Consider the following 14421-nt stretch of genomic DNA (forward strand, 5'->3'; position numbering starts at 1 on the left):
TGCCTCAGTTTTGCTTCCACTGGAATATATTCCCTTTACCTCCTTTCCCCAGACAGACTTACACCTCCAAGTTTAATTATTCTGTCACTTATGTTCTAAATTGTACTAGTTTCAATTAACCACTTGAGTTATCAATTTGTTGATCTGTTCCTTCTTCTAAACCAGTCAGTTCTACACCCACCAAAAGCTAAAACGGCAATCAAAATGAGAAAGGTGAGAGTTATTCAAGAGCAATTAAAGAATTAGAGTGAAAAGCAGTGGAATAACTAGGATTAAAAAGAGCACTGAGGAGAAAATGCACATGTGCTGAAAAAGCATAGCACAGATCAGGTAGAAGCAGAGAGAGGAAAGAGAGCAGTAGAAAAGCAGATCCTGCATCTGCCTGCTCCATCTCTCTTTCAGCACCAAGGACAGAGCCTCCGAAGGGTTGACCCAAGCAACACTCAGTTTAGGGTAGCTCCCAAACCCACTAGAGAAGACGGATGCATTCCAAAGCAGCAATGAAACATTCAGTAAGGTCTAATAGGGAAGCTGGAAGAGCAGCACACAAGTGATTTCACCTTAGAGAATAAAATGGGTGATTTTCTTTCTGTTCGTTTCCACAGTTTCTGTGTCCTGGGAAAGGCAAAGTTTGCTTGGCTTGGGCATGTCTGCTGTCGGCAAACGGCTGCAGTTTAGCTAAGGTGCTAAACTCTACAGTCTCCTGAAATAAGAAGAAAATTTCAGGGTAAGTAATTTTCTTTTCATTTATAGTTTAATACATGCTGGTTTTTTTTGAAAGGTGATTTAACCAGGTTGGCATTTTATTGTTTTATAAGCATGTGCATTAATACTCTGTACCCCTCTTATATAAAACCCTGAAATCCTTAGAAAACTGTTTAAATTTTGGTCTCAGTTTTTAACAATTTTGCTTTACCACCATCCCCTTGGAAAAAAATAGAATCTTGTGGGTTCTAGAAGATATATCAAGAAAAAATGAAAGGATGGAAATAAAAAGCTGTTACTATTCCTGAGAGTTGTATGAAAGTTGATTATATTTCTCTTAAGGGTTTTACTAATTGTAAGGGTCTGTTATTTAAAATCCCCAATTCAGTGTCCTAGAAATCCAGGACTGAGGGTTTCGAGAAGTACTATTTCCAATAGTCTATTTTAAGTCAGGTTGTTTCCAAGTCAGAATCCAATTACTCCCATAGAGATATGCAGTACTTGAGATGATAATTGTGTATGTTTTCTTTAATGATGGCATATGATTTTGAGAGTATTGTTTTTTAATTGTGGGACTTTCACTACTTGCTAAAGCATATTGGGTCAGTGAAAATTGTTGCAAGTAGGCATGTTCCGATTCATGTATTTAGTTTAATCAAATACTGTCAAAATATATGAAAAAATAATAATGCAGCAGTAGCAAAGTGGTAGTTGGGGTCTAAACTTGTTCTACCTGCCCATTTTCACTTTAGAGGTAAGTCCCTTTGCTTATTGGTACTAAAAGATCAGTAAGATGTCTGTCCTTAGGTAAAACAAAGATTTCTCTGTTTAAGAGTATTGGGGGGTCTCTTGTAGCTAAAGAGAAGCATAAAATACTTGAGAAAGATTCTTATTCATACACTTTTTAAGTTGGGCATTTTTAAGGGTCTATAAAATCAGAAATATTGAGAAGGACAAATGCTGGAAGTATACATAAGATTGTTATTATGAGTTAAAGCAAATATAACATAGATTTCATTCAACACAAAATTAATTTACAGTGCATTAAACTTGTCATCAATTGTATTTGCTTATTGATTGGATTGATCTACTGTATTTTGTTCTATCCCAGAATGGCAAAATGCTCTGTCATTAGAGGTTATGGTGCACAGTGAGGTTGCTCTGCTTTTCTGGGCAGGTTTAATTGGGTAACAATAAACTATGCTATTTTAACTGCTGGATCTCATTACCAACTAGGATATTTGTCTTTACATTTGCAGCCAAATATATACATATATATACATATATGTGCAACTTATTTTAATGTCTTTTGAATCTTCATTGGGAAAATAAACTAGATGGCAATTTGCAAGAACAGAGTGCCATAGAAATGCTAAAGACTACCTCTAATAATAATGACAATGTAACTCCCACAGCTCTTGTGAAGTGTGCACCTGCAGTTGAGGTACATGCATAAGATAAACTAAAAAACTGATATTTTAAAATCACTCCCTATTTCAGATTTGTCTGTCTCCCTCACCCCATAGTGGAACAGTTAAGAATATAAGTGCTTGGGGTCAGAACAATAGTACAGTGGGTAGAATGTTTGCCTTTCAAGAGACTGGCACCAGCTAACCAGGATTCAACCCCCAGCATCACATATGACCCCCTGAGCATCACCAGGAGTAATTCCTGAGTATAGAATCAGGAATAAAGAAATAACCCCTGAGTTTTAGTGTGGCCCAAAAACAAAACAAAAAGAACATAAGTCCTTAATACAGATAAATATTGGATTAAATCAAGATCATTTACTGTCTTATGACTCCAGAAAGATATTTAACTGTTTTGTTACTTATTTTCTATATCTTCCAAATGCAGGTAATAATAACACTTCATCACATCATTGTGCAAATTAAATATGATAAAGCTAGCTAGTGAATACTTAACTATAACCATTCATTTCTTCAATATAATTTAGTAAGTCTGCATTAAATTCCAGAACCAACCTGGTATCTAGAGGTCAGAACACAACAGATTAAAAAAAGTTAGAAATAGCAAAACTAAGGATCTAAGATAAAGGCAAAGATTTGGCTATGGTACTAACGTATTATTATAGAACTAAAAGATTATCAACTAATATGCTAACTAATAGTAGTTCTGGGTAGAAGAAAAACATCTTTACTTGGAAATGGCTCCCATATCAACTTTTACCTCCAGCATAGACATATGAAATAAGTCATGAGTTTTGGACTTAGGGAACTCAAAGCAAAACTGGGCTCATCTCAATTGCTTACGTACATGGACAATCTTGATAGAGTTAATGTACCTCTACTCAGTTATTTTTTTTATCTACAAAGCAAAAATATCAATATTAATCCTCAACCATCCGTAAATGTTAAAATGAGATAATATTAAGTACTAGTGCCTGGCACACAGCAGCCAATCAGGAGAGGGAATAATCACTGTCTTCAAAAAATAGCAAAAACTTAGATGCTCTCCTTGTTATACTTATTAGGTATGCTGTATTTATTTTCTACTTAGTTCATGATCCTTAAAGTCACAAAACAATTAAAACCCTCTTAATATTAATAGGTATCATCCTAATAAACTCAATAGGATCCTGGAATGGAACCAGTTCTAAGGGAGTTCCCTACAAATGTTCCACACAAACTAGCTCAGCACTGAAGAGATTGACAATCACCCAAGCTGGGCAATGTCATAGTTGAAGGGGAATGAACCACTCTTTTTTCTTCTGTTTTCAAAACTGCAGTATGGACTCACTGCAAGAAATGCTAGGATAAACCACAAAAACCAAGTTAACCTTTTATTTTTTCTTCTTTTTGGGTCACACCCAGCGATATATAGATGTTACTCCTGGCTCTGCACTCAGGAATCACTCCTAGTGGCATGGGATGCTAGGAATCGAACCCAGGTCCCAGGTCAGCCGCATGCAAGGCAAATGCCCTCCCCACTGTGCTACCACTCCAGTCCCAAGTTAACCCTTTTTTAACTCTGAATAAATTCAAAGGCACATTTAAATTTATCAGTAGGGTTAGATGTAAGGAATTAGGCCAATAGTCACCAACTTCTTATTTCAGCACTTTCTCACCTTCAACTCAATCTTAATCAGAAACACCCTTTGCTGAGGTTACCAATAATCTCCTAATTTCCCAAACCTTTAGATAATCTCAACTAATTGAACATTTCACCTTCCCTCTAAAAGTAAAAAAACTACAATATTCCAAGTGTTATGTGCCAAGCATTGTGCCTTGATCCTTAATGGATCCAGGAATTTTGTCCCCAGTGGATTTTAACAATGTCTAGGAATATTTTTTATTGTTATAAAGTAGAGTGATAGCACAGTGGGTAGGACGTTTGCCTTGCACGTGGCCGACCCGAGTTCGATTCCTCCGTCCCTCTCAGAGATCCCAGCAAGCTACTGAGAGTATTCTGCCTGCATGGCAGAGCCTGGAAAGCTACCCAAGGCATATTCGATATGCCAAAAACAATAACAAGTCTCACAATGGAAACTTTACTGGTGCCCACTCGAGCAAATCAATGAACAATGGGATGACGGTGCTACAGACAGTGCTACAGTGTTATGAAGTGAGCAAAGAGGAGTGGTTTTGGCACAAATTGGCAGATGTCAAGAATATCACTAAACATTCTAGAATGTACAAGAGAACTCCAAAACAAATAATTACCTACTTAAAATTGTCAATAGTGCCAAGTCATTACATACATTATTTTATTTCAACTTCACAATAACCTCGTGGAGTATCATGTGTGATTTATCTTTATTCTGTTGGTAAGGAAATAAAATTATAATTATAGTTACTTAGAGGAATTTTTTTTTTGTTTGGGGGCAGTGCTCAGGGCTTACTCTTTACTCTATACTCAGCGATCACTCCTGGTGGTGCTCAGGGAACCATATGGGATGCAGGGGATCAAATCCCTGACAACTGCATACAAGGCAAGCATCCTACAGGACCACTTTACTCTCTCTTCAGTCTTGGGGAGAGTTTATTAAATTAATGCGTTTTCTAGACTGTTTTCTTTCTGAGACCGCTTTATTTTGTTAGCATTTTTGTCAGAGGAAGACAAAAAAGGAGAGAGCCTAATCCAACTCTGTTATATAAGCAATATTGTTTGAAAAGGAAAAGGAAAAGAAGAAAGATCTAAGAAAGGAGGATTTTGAAACAATTAACTGAGCCGTAGGGAGTAATCAAGCCTCTCTCATTTTCCGCTATCATCTGTCACACCCACAACTCATCACAAACTGCCTAGACAATCACGTCTTACCGTCACCTGCTGTTAAGGAGTCCTATACCAGAGTCAGTACTATGGGGAGAAAAATTGCCACATCATAAACTCGTGCAATTTGTGAGATCAACTTCAGGTTCAGAACTGATTTTCACAGTTGAGGATGTCCATTAGTATAATTAGCTATTGATACCAGATCATTGTTCCAAGAAGTTATCTGAAGTCAACAGAAGTTCTGTAACTTTTGAAGATGGTAAGAATTAAGATTTTATGTTTTCCTCTTACTTCTCAGGTAAGACACAATTAAGACTTCATTATACAACTGCCAAGCTCAGGAAAAAGTAGTTGCTGGCCACAGCTCTTAAAGTGCAGTACAAAAAGAAAGGTGCATTGAGTCTGAGCTTGCCTCAAAGAAGTAGAACAGTAGACCTTTAAACAGTCATAAAACATTGTATATTTCTAAAAATCTTGTTGGCAGCAGTAATATTTCCAATGATAGTGGCTACCCTTCTCCACTTCTGAAGAATGAGAAAATTTAAATATTCTTAAAAGTATTGTTTTAGAAGTTATTGAGTGTAAGCATTGTCCCAAGATATCACTATCACTATCACTATCATCCTGTTGATTGTTGATTTGCTCAAGCACACTCAGTAACGTCTCTATTCATCCTAGCCCTGAGATTTTAGCAGCCTCTCTTTACTCATCCTTCCCAACGGTGCTGTATTAGAGGCTCTTTCAGGATCAGGAGAATGAGACCCATCATTGTTACTGTATTTGGCATATGAATACGCCACGGGAATCTTGCCAGGCTCTCCCATGGGGGCAGGAAACTCTTGGTAGCTTGCCAGGATCTCTGAGAGGGAGAACTAGGCTATAAGATGTCGATTCCAGGAGCTTGGTTTTATAGTCTCTAAATGTTGGCCATTGATGGGATTATATGGTGTCAGCGGCAGTGGGTGTGACTGCCTAGCTACTGGATAATGGGGGATCTGGATGGAAGAGGCCAAGTCCCGATCTGAGCAGGGTTGGAGATCTCAACTGCTGGGGCTCTGCTCATGGTGGGGAGGGAGACTCAACTCACCTCCTACGAGGGGCCCCAGTGAAGATGGCCAGGTGTGGGGGCAAGATAAAGAACAATTTCTTTTTAATTTTTTAAAATTTATTTATTTATTCATTAATTATTTTACAAGGCTGTTCATGATTTCATTGTAGTCATACAATGTTCCAACACCTATCCCTCCACCAGTATAATTTCCCAGCACCAGTGTCTCCAGTTTCCCTCCCACCCCTCCAAGCCCCATCTCTACCCCCACCTACTTTTGTGGCAGACACCTCTCTTTTCTCTCCCTCTTTCTATTTTTCTCTCATTTTAGGCTTTGCAATACAGATGCTGAAAGATTATCATGTATATCCCTTTACCTACTTTGAACACTCAGTTCCTTTTCAGAGTGATTATTTCCAACTAATGTTGTCATAATGGACCCTCCTCTAAAAGAACAAAATTTTTTTTTATTTTATTCTTCTATTGAATCACCATGTGGAAAGTTACAAAGCTTTCAGGTTTAAGTCTCAGTTATACAATGGTCAAAGACCCATCCCTTCACCAATGCACATATTCCACCACCAAGAATCACGGTATACCTTCCCCCCTACCCCCCACCTCCCCAGTCCCCCACCCCACATATGTAACTGGTAAATTTCATTTTACTTTCACTTTACTTTGATTACATTCAATATTTCAACAAAAAATTCACTATTATTGATTTGGAGTTTCTCCTCCCTAAAGTCGACCTGCTGAAAAGAAAGCATTTGATAATTTGTTTTCCATTGCTGAGAATGAAGAGATATGAGGTCAGGAGGCTGCACTCGCAGCCGCACGGTTTTGGATTTCTGTATTTTAGTATTTTAGTAACTAAGTCCAGAGAAATATCTGCCAGAAATCGCAACATTGTAAGCTTGTACCTCTCAGCTACTTTATATTCCATATATGGGTGCAAGCTTTCTATTTCTGTCTCTTTCTTTCTGACTCATTTCACTCAGCATGATACTTTCCATGTTGATCCACTTATATGAAAATTTCATGACTTCATGTTTTCTGACAGCTACATAGTATTCGATTGTGTAGATATACCAGAGTTTCTTTAGCCAATCATCTGTTTTCGGGCACTCTGGTTTTTTCCATATTGTGGCTATTGTAAACAAAGCGGCAATGAACATGGAAATGCAGATGTCATCTCTACTATACCTTTTTGCCTCTCCAGGATATATTCGAAGGAGTGGTATTGCTGGGTCAAATGTGAGTTCAATTTCTAACTTTTTGAGAATCGTCCATATTGTTTTCCAAAAGGGCTGAACCAGTGGGCATTCCCACCAGCAGTGAAGGAGAGTCCCTTTCTCCCCACATCCACGCCAACACCGGTTGCTTTTGTTTTTTGGGATGTGGGCCAGTCTCTGTGGTGTGAGATGATATCTCATTGTTGTAAAAGAACAAAATTTTTGACACTTCTCTGAATTTATTTCAAATTGGTCACCTCTTACAATAATCTGTTCAACTAAACACTTCGACGTTCCAGGCTGGGACACTTCAAAATGAGTTACAAAACTTCATCCACAGTTAGGTCAATCTCCAATATGAAAGAGAGCAGCAGACATCAGGAATTAGAGCAAATCCTGGCCACTAAGTCAGTCTCTGTGTGTGCTGGGGCCTGAAACAAAAGTTCCCCTAGAGGCTCACCATAAGCTCCACTGTAGCACTGTATCACTGTCATCCTTTTGCTCATCGATTTGCTTGAGCGGGCACCAGTAATGTCTCCATTGTGACACTTGCTGTTACTGTTCTTGGCATATTGAATACACCACAGGTAGCTTGCCGTGCGGGTGGGATACTCTCGGTAGCTTTCTGGGCTCTCCGAGAGGGATGGAGAAATCAAACCCAGGTCAGCTGCATGCAAGGCAAATGCCCTACCTGCTGTCCTATCCAGTCCACAAGCTCCACATTACATTTTTTTTTTTTTGCTTTTTGGGTCACACCTGGCGATGCACAGTGGTTACTCCTGGCTCATGCACTCAGGAATTACTCCTGGCGGTGCTCAGGGGACCATATGGGATGCTGGGAATCGAACCCGGGTTGGCCGCATGCAAGGCAAACGCCCTACCCTCTGTGCTATTGCTCCAGCCCCCACATTACATTTTTTTTTAATTTCAAAGGAGTTTGTTTTGTGTTAAAAACCACACATACCTGTGTGTCCATATTATAGAAGAAATTTGAAGAAGAAAAGTACCCATTCCAGCTTTGTAAAATCTCTTCTGTTAACTACAGGCATAGTTAATTTTTTTTTTTTTTTTTTTTTTTTTTTTTATTTATTTTTAATTAGAGAATCACCGTGAGGGTACAGTTACAGATTTATACACTTTTGTGCTTATACTTCCCTCATACAAAGTTTGGGAACCCCTCCCTTCACCAGTGCCCATTCTCCACCACCTGTAAACCCAGTGTCCCTCCCACCCTCCCCAATCCCATCTCCCCCCCACCCCACCCTGCCACTGTGGCAAGGCATTCCCTTCTGTTTTCTCTCTCTAATTAGCTGTTGTGGTTTGCAATAAAGGTGTTGAGTGGCCGCTGTGCTCAGTCTCTAGCCCTCATTCAGCCCGCAACTCCCTTCTCCCACATGGCCTTCGACTACAATGTAGTTGGTGATCGATTCTCTGTGTTGACCTTTCCCCGGAACGTGAGGGCAGCCTCGAAGCCATGGAGTCAACCTCCTGGTACTTATTTCTACAGTTCTTGGGTGTTAGTCTCCCACTCTGTTATTCTAAATACCATAGATGAGTGCAATCTTTCTATGTCTGTCTCTCTCTTTCTGACTCATTTCACTCAGCATGAAACTTTTCAAGGCATAGTTAATTTATCTGTTTATCTATTAACACGGTAGAGGATCAAATCTAGGGACTTACACAGGTGAGGCATACACTCTGCCACTGAGCCACGTCCACGGTGCTCTTATTTTTTTAGGTAAATCAAAGAACACCCACCACCATCTAATACATTCCCCACACACATCCCTTTGGTTAACTGGTTAACTCAGTTCTTTTGTTTATGTCCACTAATTCATTTTTATTTTATTTTGTACATTCATCTGTTTCATCTCCTTATATTGCACAATATGATGAAATCATCTAATATTTTTCTTTCTTCTTTGGACTTATCTTTCACATAATACCTTAGAATTTCTTTCACTTTTCTATGAATGAAAAAATTGTTCATCATTTTTATAGCTGAATAATATTCCATTATGAATATATACACCAAATTTTGCTCATCTTGAAACAGAGGACATTTAGAATGTTTCATAACTATAGTAAAAAAATACTGCAATAAACATTGTGGTAAAGAACCATTTACAGATATGAATTATTTGTTATTATGGTCTTGCATGATTTGTTTATATGGTTTGTTTGCTTATTTGTTTGTATATTTGTTTTGTGATGCCAGAGCTTTAGTCCAAAGCTTCACACATGCAGGGAATAAATTCAACTTCTACACTATATTCCATGCACTCATTTATGGCTTTGGTTTGCATTTCCCTAATAATAAGTGACCATGAGAATTTTTTTATGTCTATTGGCCAATTGAATGTTCTCTTTGAAAAAATGTCTTATCAGATTTTCTACCTATTTTTCAATTGAATTATTTTTCATTGTTCAGTTTCATGAACTCTTTATATAATATCTTGGATATTAATCCTATAGTATTAATGTTGTACAAATATCTTCACCCATTGAAGTTTTCTTGTTCTACTGATATTTTATTTCACTACTCAACTTGGTGATTGTATGTATGTAGTCCTGATTACATACTTTTTATTCATTGACTTTGGGGTTAAGTTCCCAATGCCCTCTCTAACACTAATAGTATTAAATGGAACATATGTCAATGTTTTCTTCTGTTGTATTTTATGGCTTTCTTATATTGAGGTCTTATATTGAGGTCTTAAATCAATTTAAATTTATACTTTATGGATGAAGTTATAGACAGCTCTGGTTTCTCTCTTTTACATGTGACTATGCACTTTTCCCAATGCTGTTGAAGAAATTTTACTATCTACATTATATGGTCTTGGTTTCTGAATTATATCCCCAAATTCTGCATTTTTATTATTTTTTTCTCAAAATTGCCTTTGCTATTCAGAGGTTTCTGTTGTTCCATAAAAAGTTTAATATTTGATATATTTTCTTTTAAAATATCATTGGAATTTTGATAAGCCTTAAAATAAATCTGCATATTGCCTTTGTAAGATACATATTTGACACTATTAATTCTCCCTAATCATGAACATGGACAATATTTTTCATTCCTTTGATCTTTTTCTATATCTTTTAATAGTGTCTTACAGTTTTTATTACATATACATTTTACTTTCTTTGTTAAACTTATTCCTAGGTATTTAATACTTTTTGATGTGATGATAAATGGGACTGTTTTATGAATTGCTTTTCCTTTTCACTCATTTGCATATAGGAATGGAACATACATTTGCATATTTCAATTTGTACCCTCCCACTCATTCCTTGCTTCTAATGTTTTTTAAGTGCAAACATTAGGGATATATGTCTATAAATATATGGGATACAAACATAAATAACTAAACCTTAGGGATATAAACATAAATATATAGATATATGGACGTATTCAAAGATATATATCTACATATCTATATATACATATAGATATAATCACATCATCTGTGAATAATCATAGTTTTACATATTTTAAAATCCTAATTTCTTATTTTTTGTCATAGTCTAAGTACTCTGGAAATCCAAATATTTTACAACTGTTACAAATAACAGACTAAATAAAATGTTTAACACTCCTGAGTTCATAACAACCTGGAAGCTCAGGTTTGATCTTAGCGTTCCTAAGTGTTCCAGAAAACACTTATGTGATGGGTTCCATTCTTTCCCTCTTACAGAGAAAAAACCTCAGAAGAGAAAAGTAATTCTAAGACCCCAAAATTAGGACATGGAAAGGCTGGCATTCTAATCCTGCAACTGCTCCCTTTCTCACCCAGAGCCCAGACATATTAAGAAAACCATACCTAGATTCTGAGTGTGACCAGGACCCATTCCAGGATTAGAATCCCTGTTCTTGCTTTTCCTAACTCTGGGCCCTAAGACAGGTGTCCTTCCTGCCTAAGTCACCTGCCCCATTTGGTTCCAGCAGCACTGTCCTCTCTAATGTCTGTTCTACCTGCCAATCTGCCTGTCTCTGTACCTTCTTCTTTCTGCCATAACCACCTTATTCCTTGGCTTCTCTATTGACTTATGTTCTCTAGGTCATCTATTTATTTATTCATTTATTTATTTTGTTATTGCTGGGAATCAAACCTATGATCCCACACATTGGAGGCCAGTGGCTTGCCCACTGAGCCAAATCCTGGGCCCCGTGTCCTTCCCTGCTGCAACACAGTTGTCATCTTCTTCATGAGTGCTACCCAATTTCCTTAACTAGAAGTTACACATAGGAGGCCAGTCATGCAACTCAGCCCCTACAATATCACCAGTGTTCACTTTCCTCCATCAATGTCCCATTTTCCTCCCACCACCTCCCAACCTGTCTTCTTGACAGGCATATGTGCATGGTTTTTTTGTTTGCTTGTATGTTTTTGCTTTACATCACCCACCCATGATGCTCAGGGATTATTCTGGGATCTGCACTCATAAATTACTCCTGGCAGTGCTTAGCAGACAATATAGTAATCTGGGGATCAAACCTGGGTCCCCTTCATACAAGGCAAATGCCCTACCCACTATTGCTCCATAGTGTACTATTGCTCCAACTCCTGCCAGGTACAGTTTAATTGTGTGATTGTTGTAATTTAGATCCATGTTTATTTGTATAGTACTACAACTCTACACTGCCATTGTATCCAAGAGGTCTTGTATTTAAGATTTCTGCCCCTATTTCATTAGTCTGTTCTTATCTCCTCAGTTTCTTTCTTTCCCTATCTTTCTCAGGTTCTATAACCTAGGAATCAGGGTAATCTAGGTATTTCTCCTCTGATATCTTGCATTCCCTTGCCATGTTATTCCATGTACCACAGAGAAGTGAGATCATCCAGTATTTTTCATCTTTCTCTGACTTATTTCAGTTAACAGGATATTCTCCAGGTCCATCCAAGTCACAGGGAATTGCATGATTTCATCCTACCTTGTAGCTGCATAGTATTCCATTATATATATATATATACATATATATATATATATACCACACCTTCATTATCCACTCATCTGTTGTTGGATACCTTGGTCAATTCCATATTCTAGCTATTGTCTTAAATGATGCAATAAGTAATGTTGTGCACATGTCCTTTTAAATCAATTTTGTGTCCTGACTATAGATAAAAAGAAATGAAATTTCTGGGGCATATGACATCTCTGTTCTTTCTCTCATGAGTTGCCTCTATACTATTTTCCATAAGAGTTAAACCAGAAACATTTTTCTCAGCAGTGGATGAGTTCCTTTGCCACCACATCCCCACCAATATACACAGACTAGAAGCTCCTTAAAGACAGAGATTGTATCCCTTTTGTTCATTGCTGTAATTTTCCATGTTTGGAACATGAGCCTTGTCTGTAGGAAGTGCTCAATAAGTATTTGCTAAGTCCACAAATCAAAATATATACCCAAGCATCTACATTCCAAAAGTCTAATTATTCTGCCACTATTTTATGTCTCCTCCCAGGAAACTCCTTGGGATCACTCCTTCCCCCGGACGATGGCACCTCTGAGCCAGCTGAGTGGCCACATCAACTTCACCTGTGAGGCAGAGAACGCCACGACTCCCAGCTGTGCCCGCCCACACTCCTATTATGCCCTCTGCTACTGCGCTCTCATCCTCGCCATCGTCTTTGGCAATGGACTGGTGTGTGTCGCCGTGCTGAGGGAAAGGGCTCTGCAGACCACCACCAACTACCTGGTGGTGAGTCTAGCTGTGGCAGATCTACTCGTGGCAACTTTGGTGATGCCCTGGGTGGTGTACCTGGAGGTGAGTGGACCCCAGAAACGGGCGACCCACACAGCCATGCTTGTCTTTGTCTTCCCTCACCCCCTGGCCTTTGAAATGCTCCCAATCAGGGTCCAGGAACCATGAAAGAAAGATCGCCCATCATTATCTCGTTCATAAGGAAGTTGAAGCTGTTGAGGGCAGTCACCTTCCAGTATATTAGGCTCAAAAGGGAATGAGAGAACTGGGACTAATTCTGTTTCCATGTTTCTGGCATCCAGATGATTAGACTTGAGTGGTTGGACTCATCCTTAAAATGCACCAAGTTTGCTCTTTGTATCAGTAGTATATAAAAGTAATATACTTTGGGGATTGGAAGGAGCAGTCCAGTTGGCACCTTCATCGGTGTTCTAAGGCAAATGGGGTGAGGTTGTTCAGGAAGAATGAGAACTAAGAAGAGAAGAGAAGAAGAATTTGTAGAAAAAGCAAAAACTCTCTTTAAATAATGAGAGGAAAAGGGAGTAAGAATAGTCTGCAAATACACATGACTTCTTTGATGATCAACTGCCCTTGAACTCTTTCCTCCTGGGTACCACCTCCCCACAGACTGCTACCAAAGAAATAGAGCAAAACATTTATAGTTTTGATGCTTCCATTAAGTAGTACAGATGTTTCACCAGTCAGATAATGCAGCAGACCCTGGAGAATTATCCTGGAGAAAAACATTTCTAAAATTCAAAAGCATTTTCATTTACAGAGTCAGGAGGTGATGGAGACAAAACATGCATTTACTAACAAGGAAATCGAGGTGCCTACACATGTTCAAGAAGCAGATATTCTTAACAGGAAAATATGCAATTACTAAAGAGCTTTTTTTAAAAAAAAACCTTAATATACTATTAATATTTTTCCTCAGCTCTCTGCATTATTATAAAGAGGCACCCAATGAATGATCAGTGTAATGCTATGATTAAGAGAAATTAAAATTCATCAAATTAATATCCCAGTTAATATTAATAGTGAAGGTGACAGTTAATTAAGTATGACATATCACAGGAGAGTGAAAACCTCAAACATTCACTGCCTAGGCTTGTTCCCGTATTTTAAAGAAATTACTGGAAATTAAAATTAGACTTCTGATCTCAACAGAGAGACATAAAGAAACCAAGAAAACAGAGGATAAAAGGATGATATGAAAAATAGCTGGGCTGATTGGGATAGACTTAAAAGTTAAGGGAATAGAGGAAAAAATAAGTATTTTTTTATTAGAATAATCCTGATGACAGAGGTTCTTGCAATTATCTTCAGTTTTGCCTCCCTAATTAGGCTGAGACATTCTTGAAACCAGAGGCTTTATCATTATTCTTATTTTCTTGTAGTCCAAAGGCACTACCTGGCACATAATATGTGCTAAATAAATATTTGACATATGAATGATTAAATGAATCTGTTCTGCAATGTATGTATT

At 38.0% G+C, this 14421-nt stretch overlaps 1 protein-coding gene across 2 annotated transcripts in view; it reads left to right on the forward strand.

Annotated features, from left to right (window-relative positions):
• Positions 1-383: 383 nt before the first annotated feature.
• Positions 384-14421, forward strand: part of DRD3 (dopamine receptor D3) — a 64169-nt gene continuing 50131 nt past the window's right edge. Inside the window, exons 1-3 of one of the 2 annotated variants that reach the window (XM_055127987.1) lie at positions 418-512; positions 606-727; positions 12693-12995. In XM_055127987.1, coding sequence (XP_054983962.1) covers positions 12726-12995 — 270 coding nt within the window. In that variant the 5' untranslated portion in view covers positions 418-512; positions 606-727; positions 12693-12725. Of the gene's footprint in view, positions 728-12692; positions 12996-14421 lie in introns of both variants that reach the window. The other variant, XM_055127986.1, reaches the window with a different exon arrangement.

This window comes from Sorex araneus, chromosome 2 (assembly GCF_027595985.1).
Source record: "Sorex araneus isolate mSorAra2 chromosome 2, mSorAra2.pri, whole genome shotgun sequence".
Taxonomy (NCBI): Eukaryota; Metazoa; Chordata; class Mammalia; order Eulipotyphla; family Soricidae; genus Sorex; species Sorex araneus.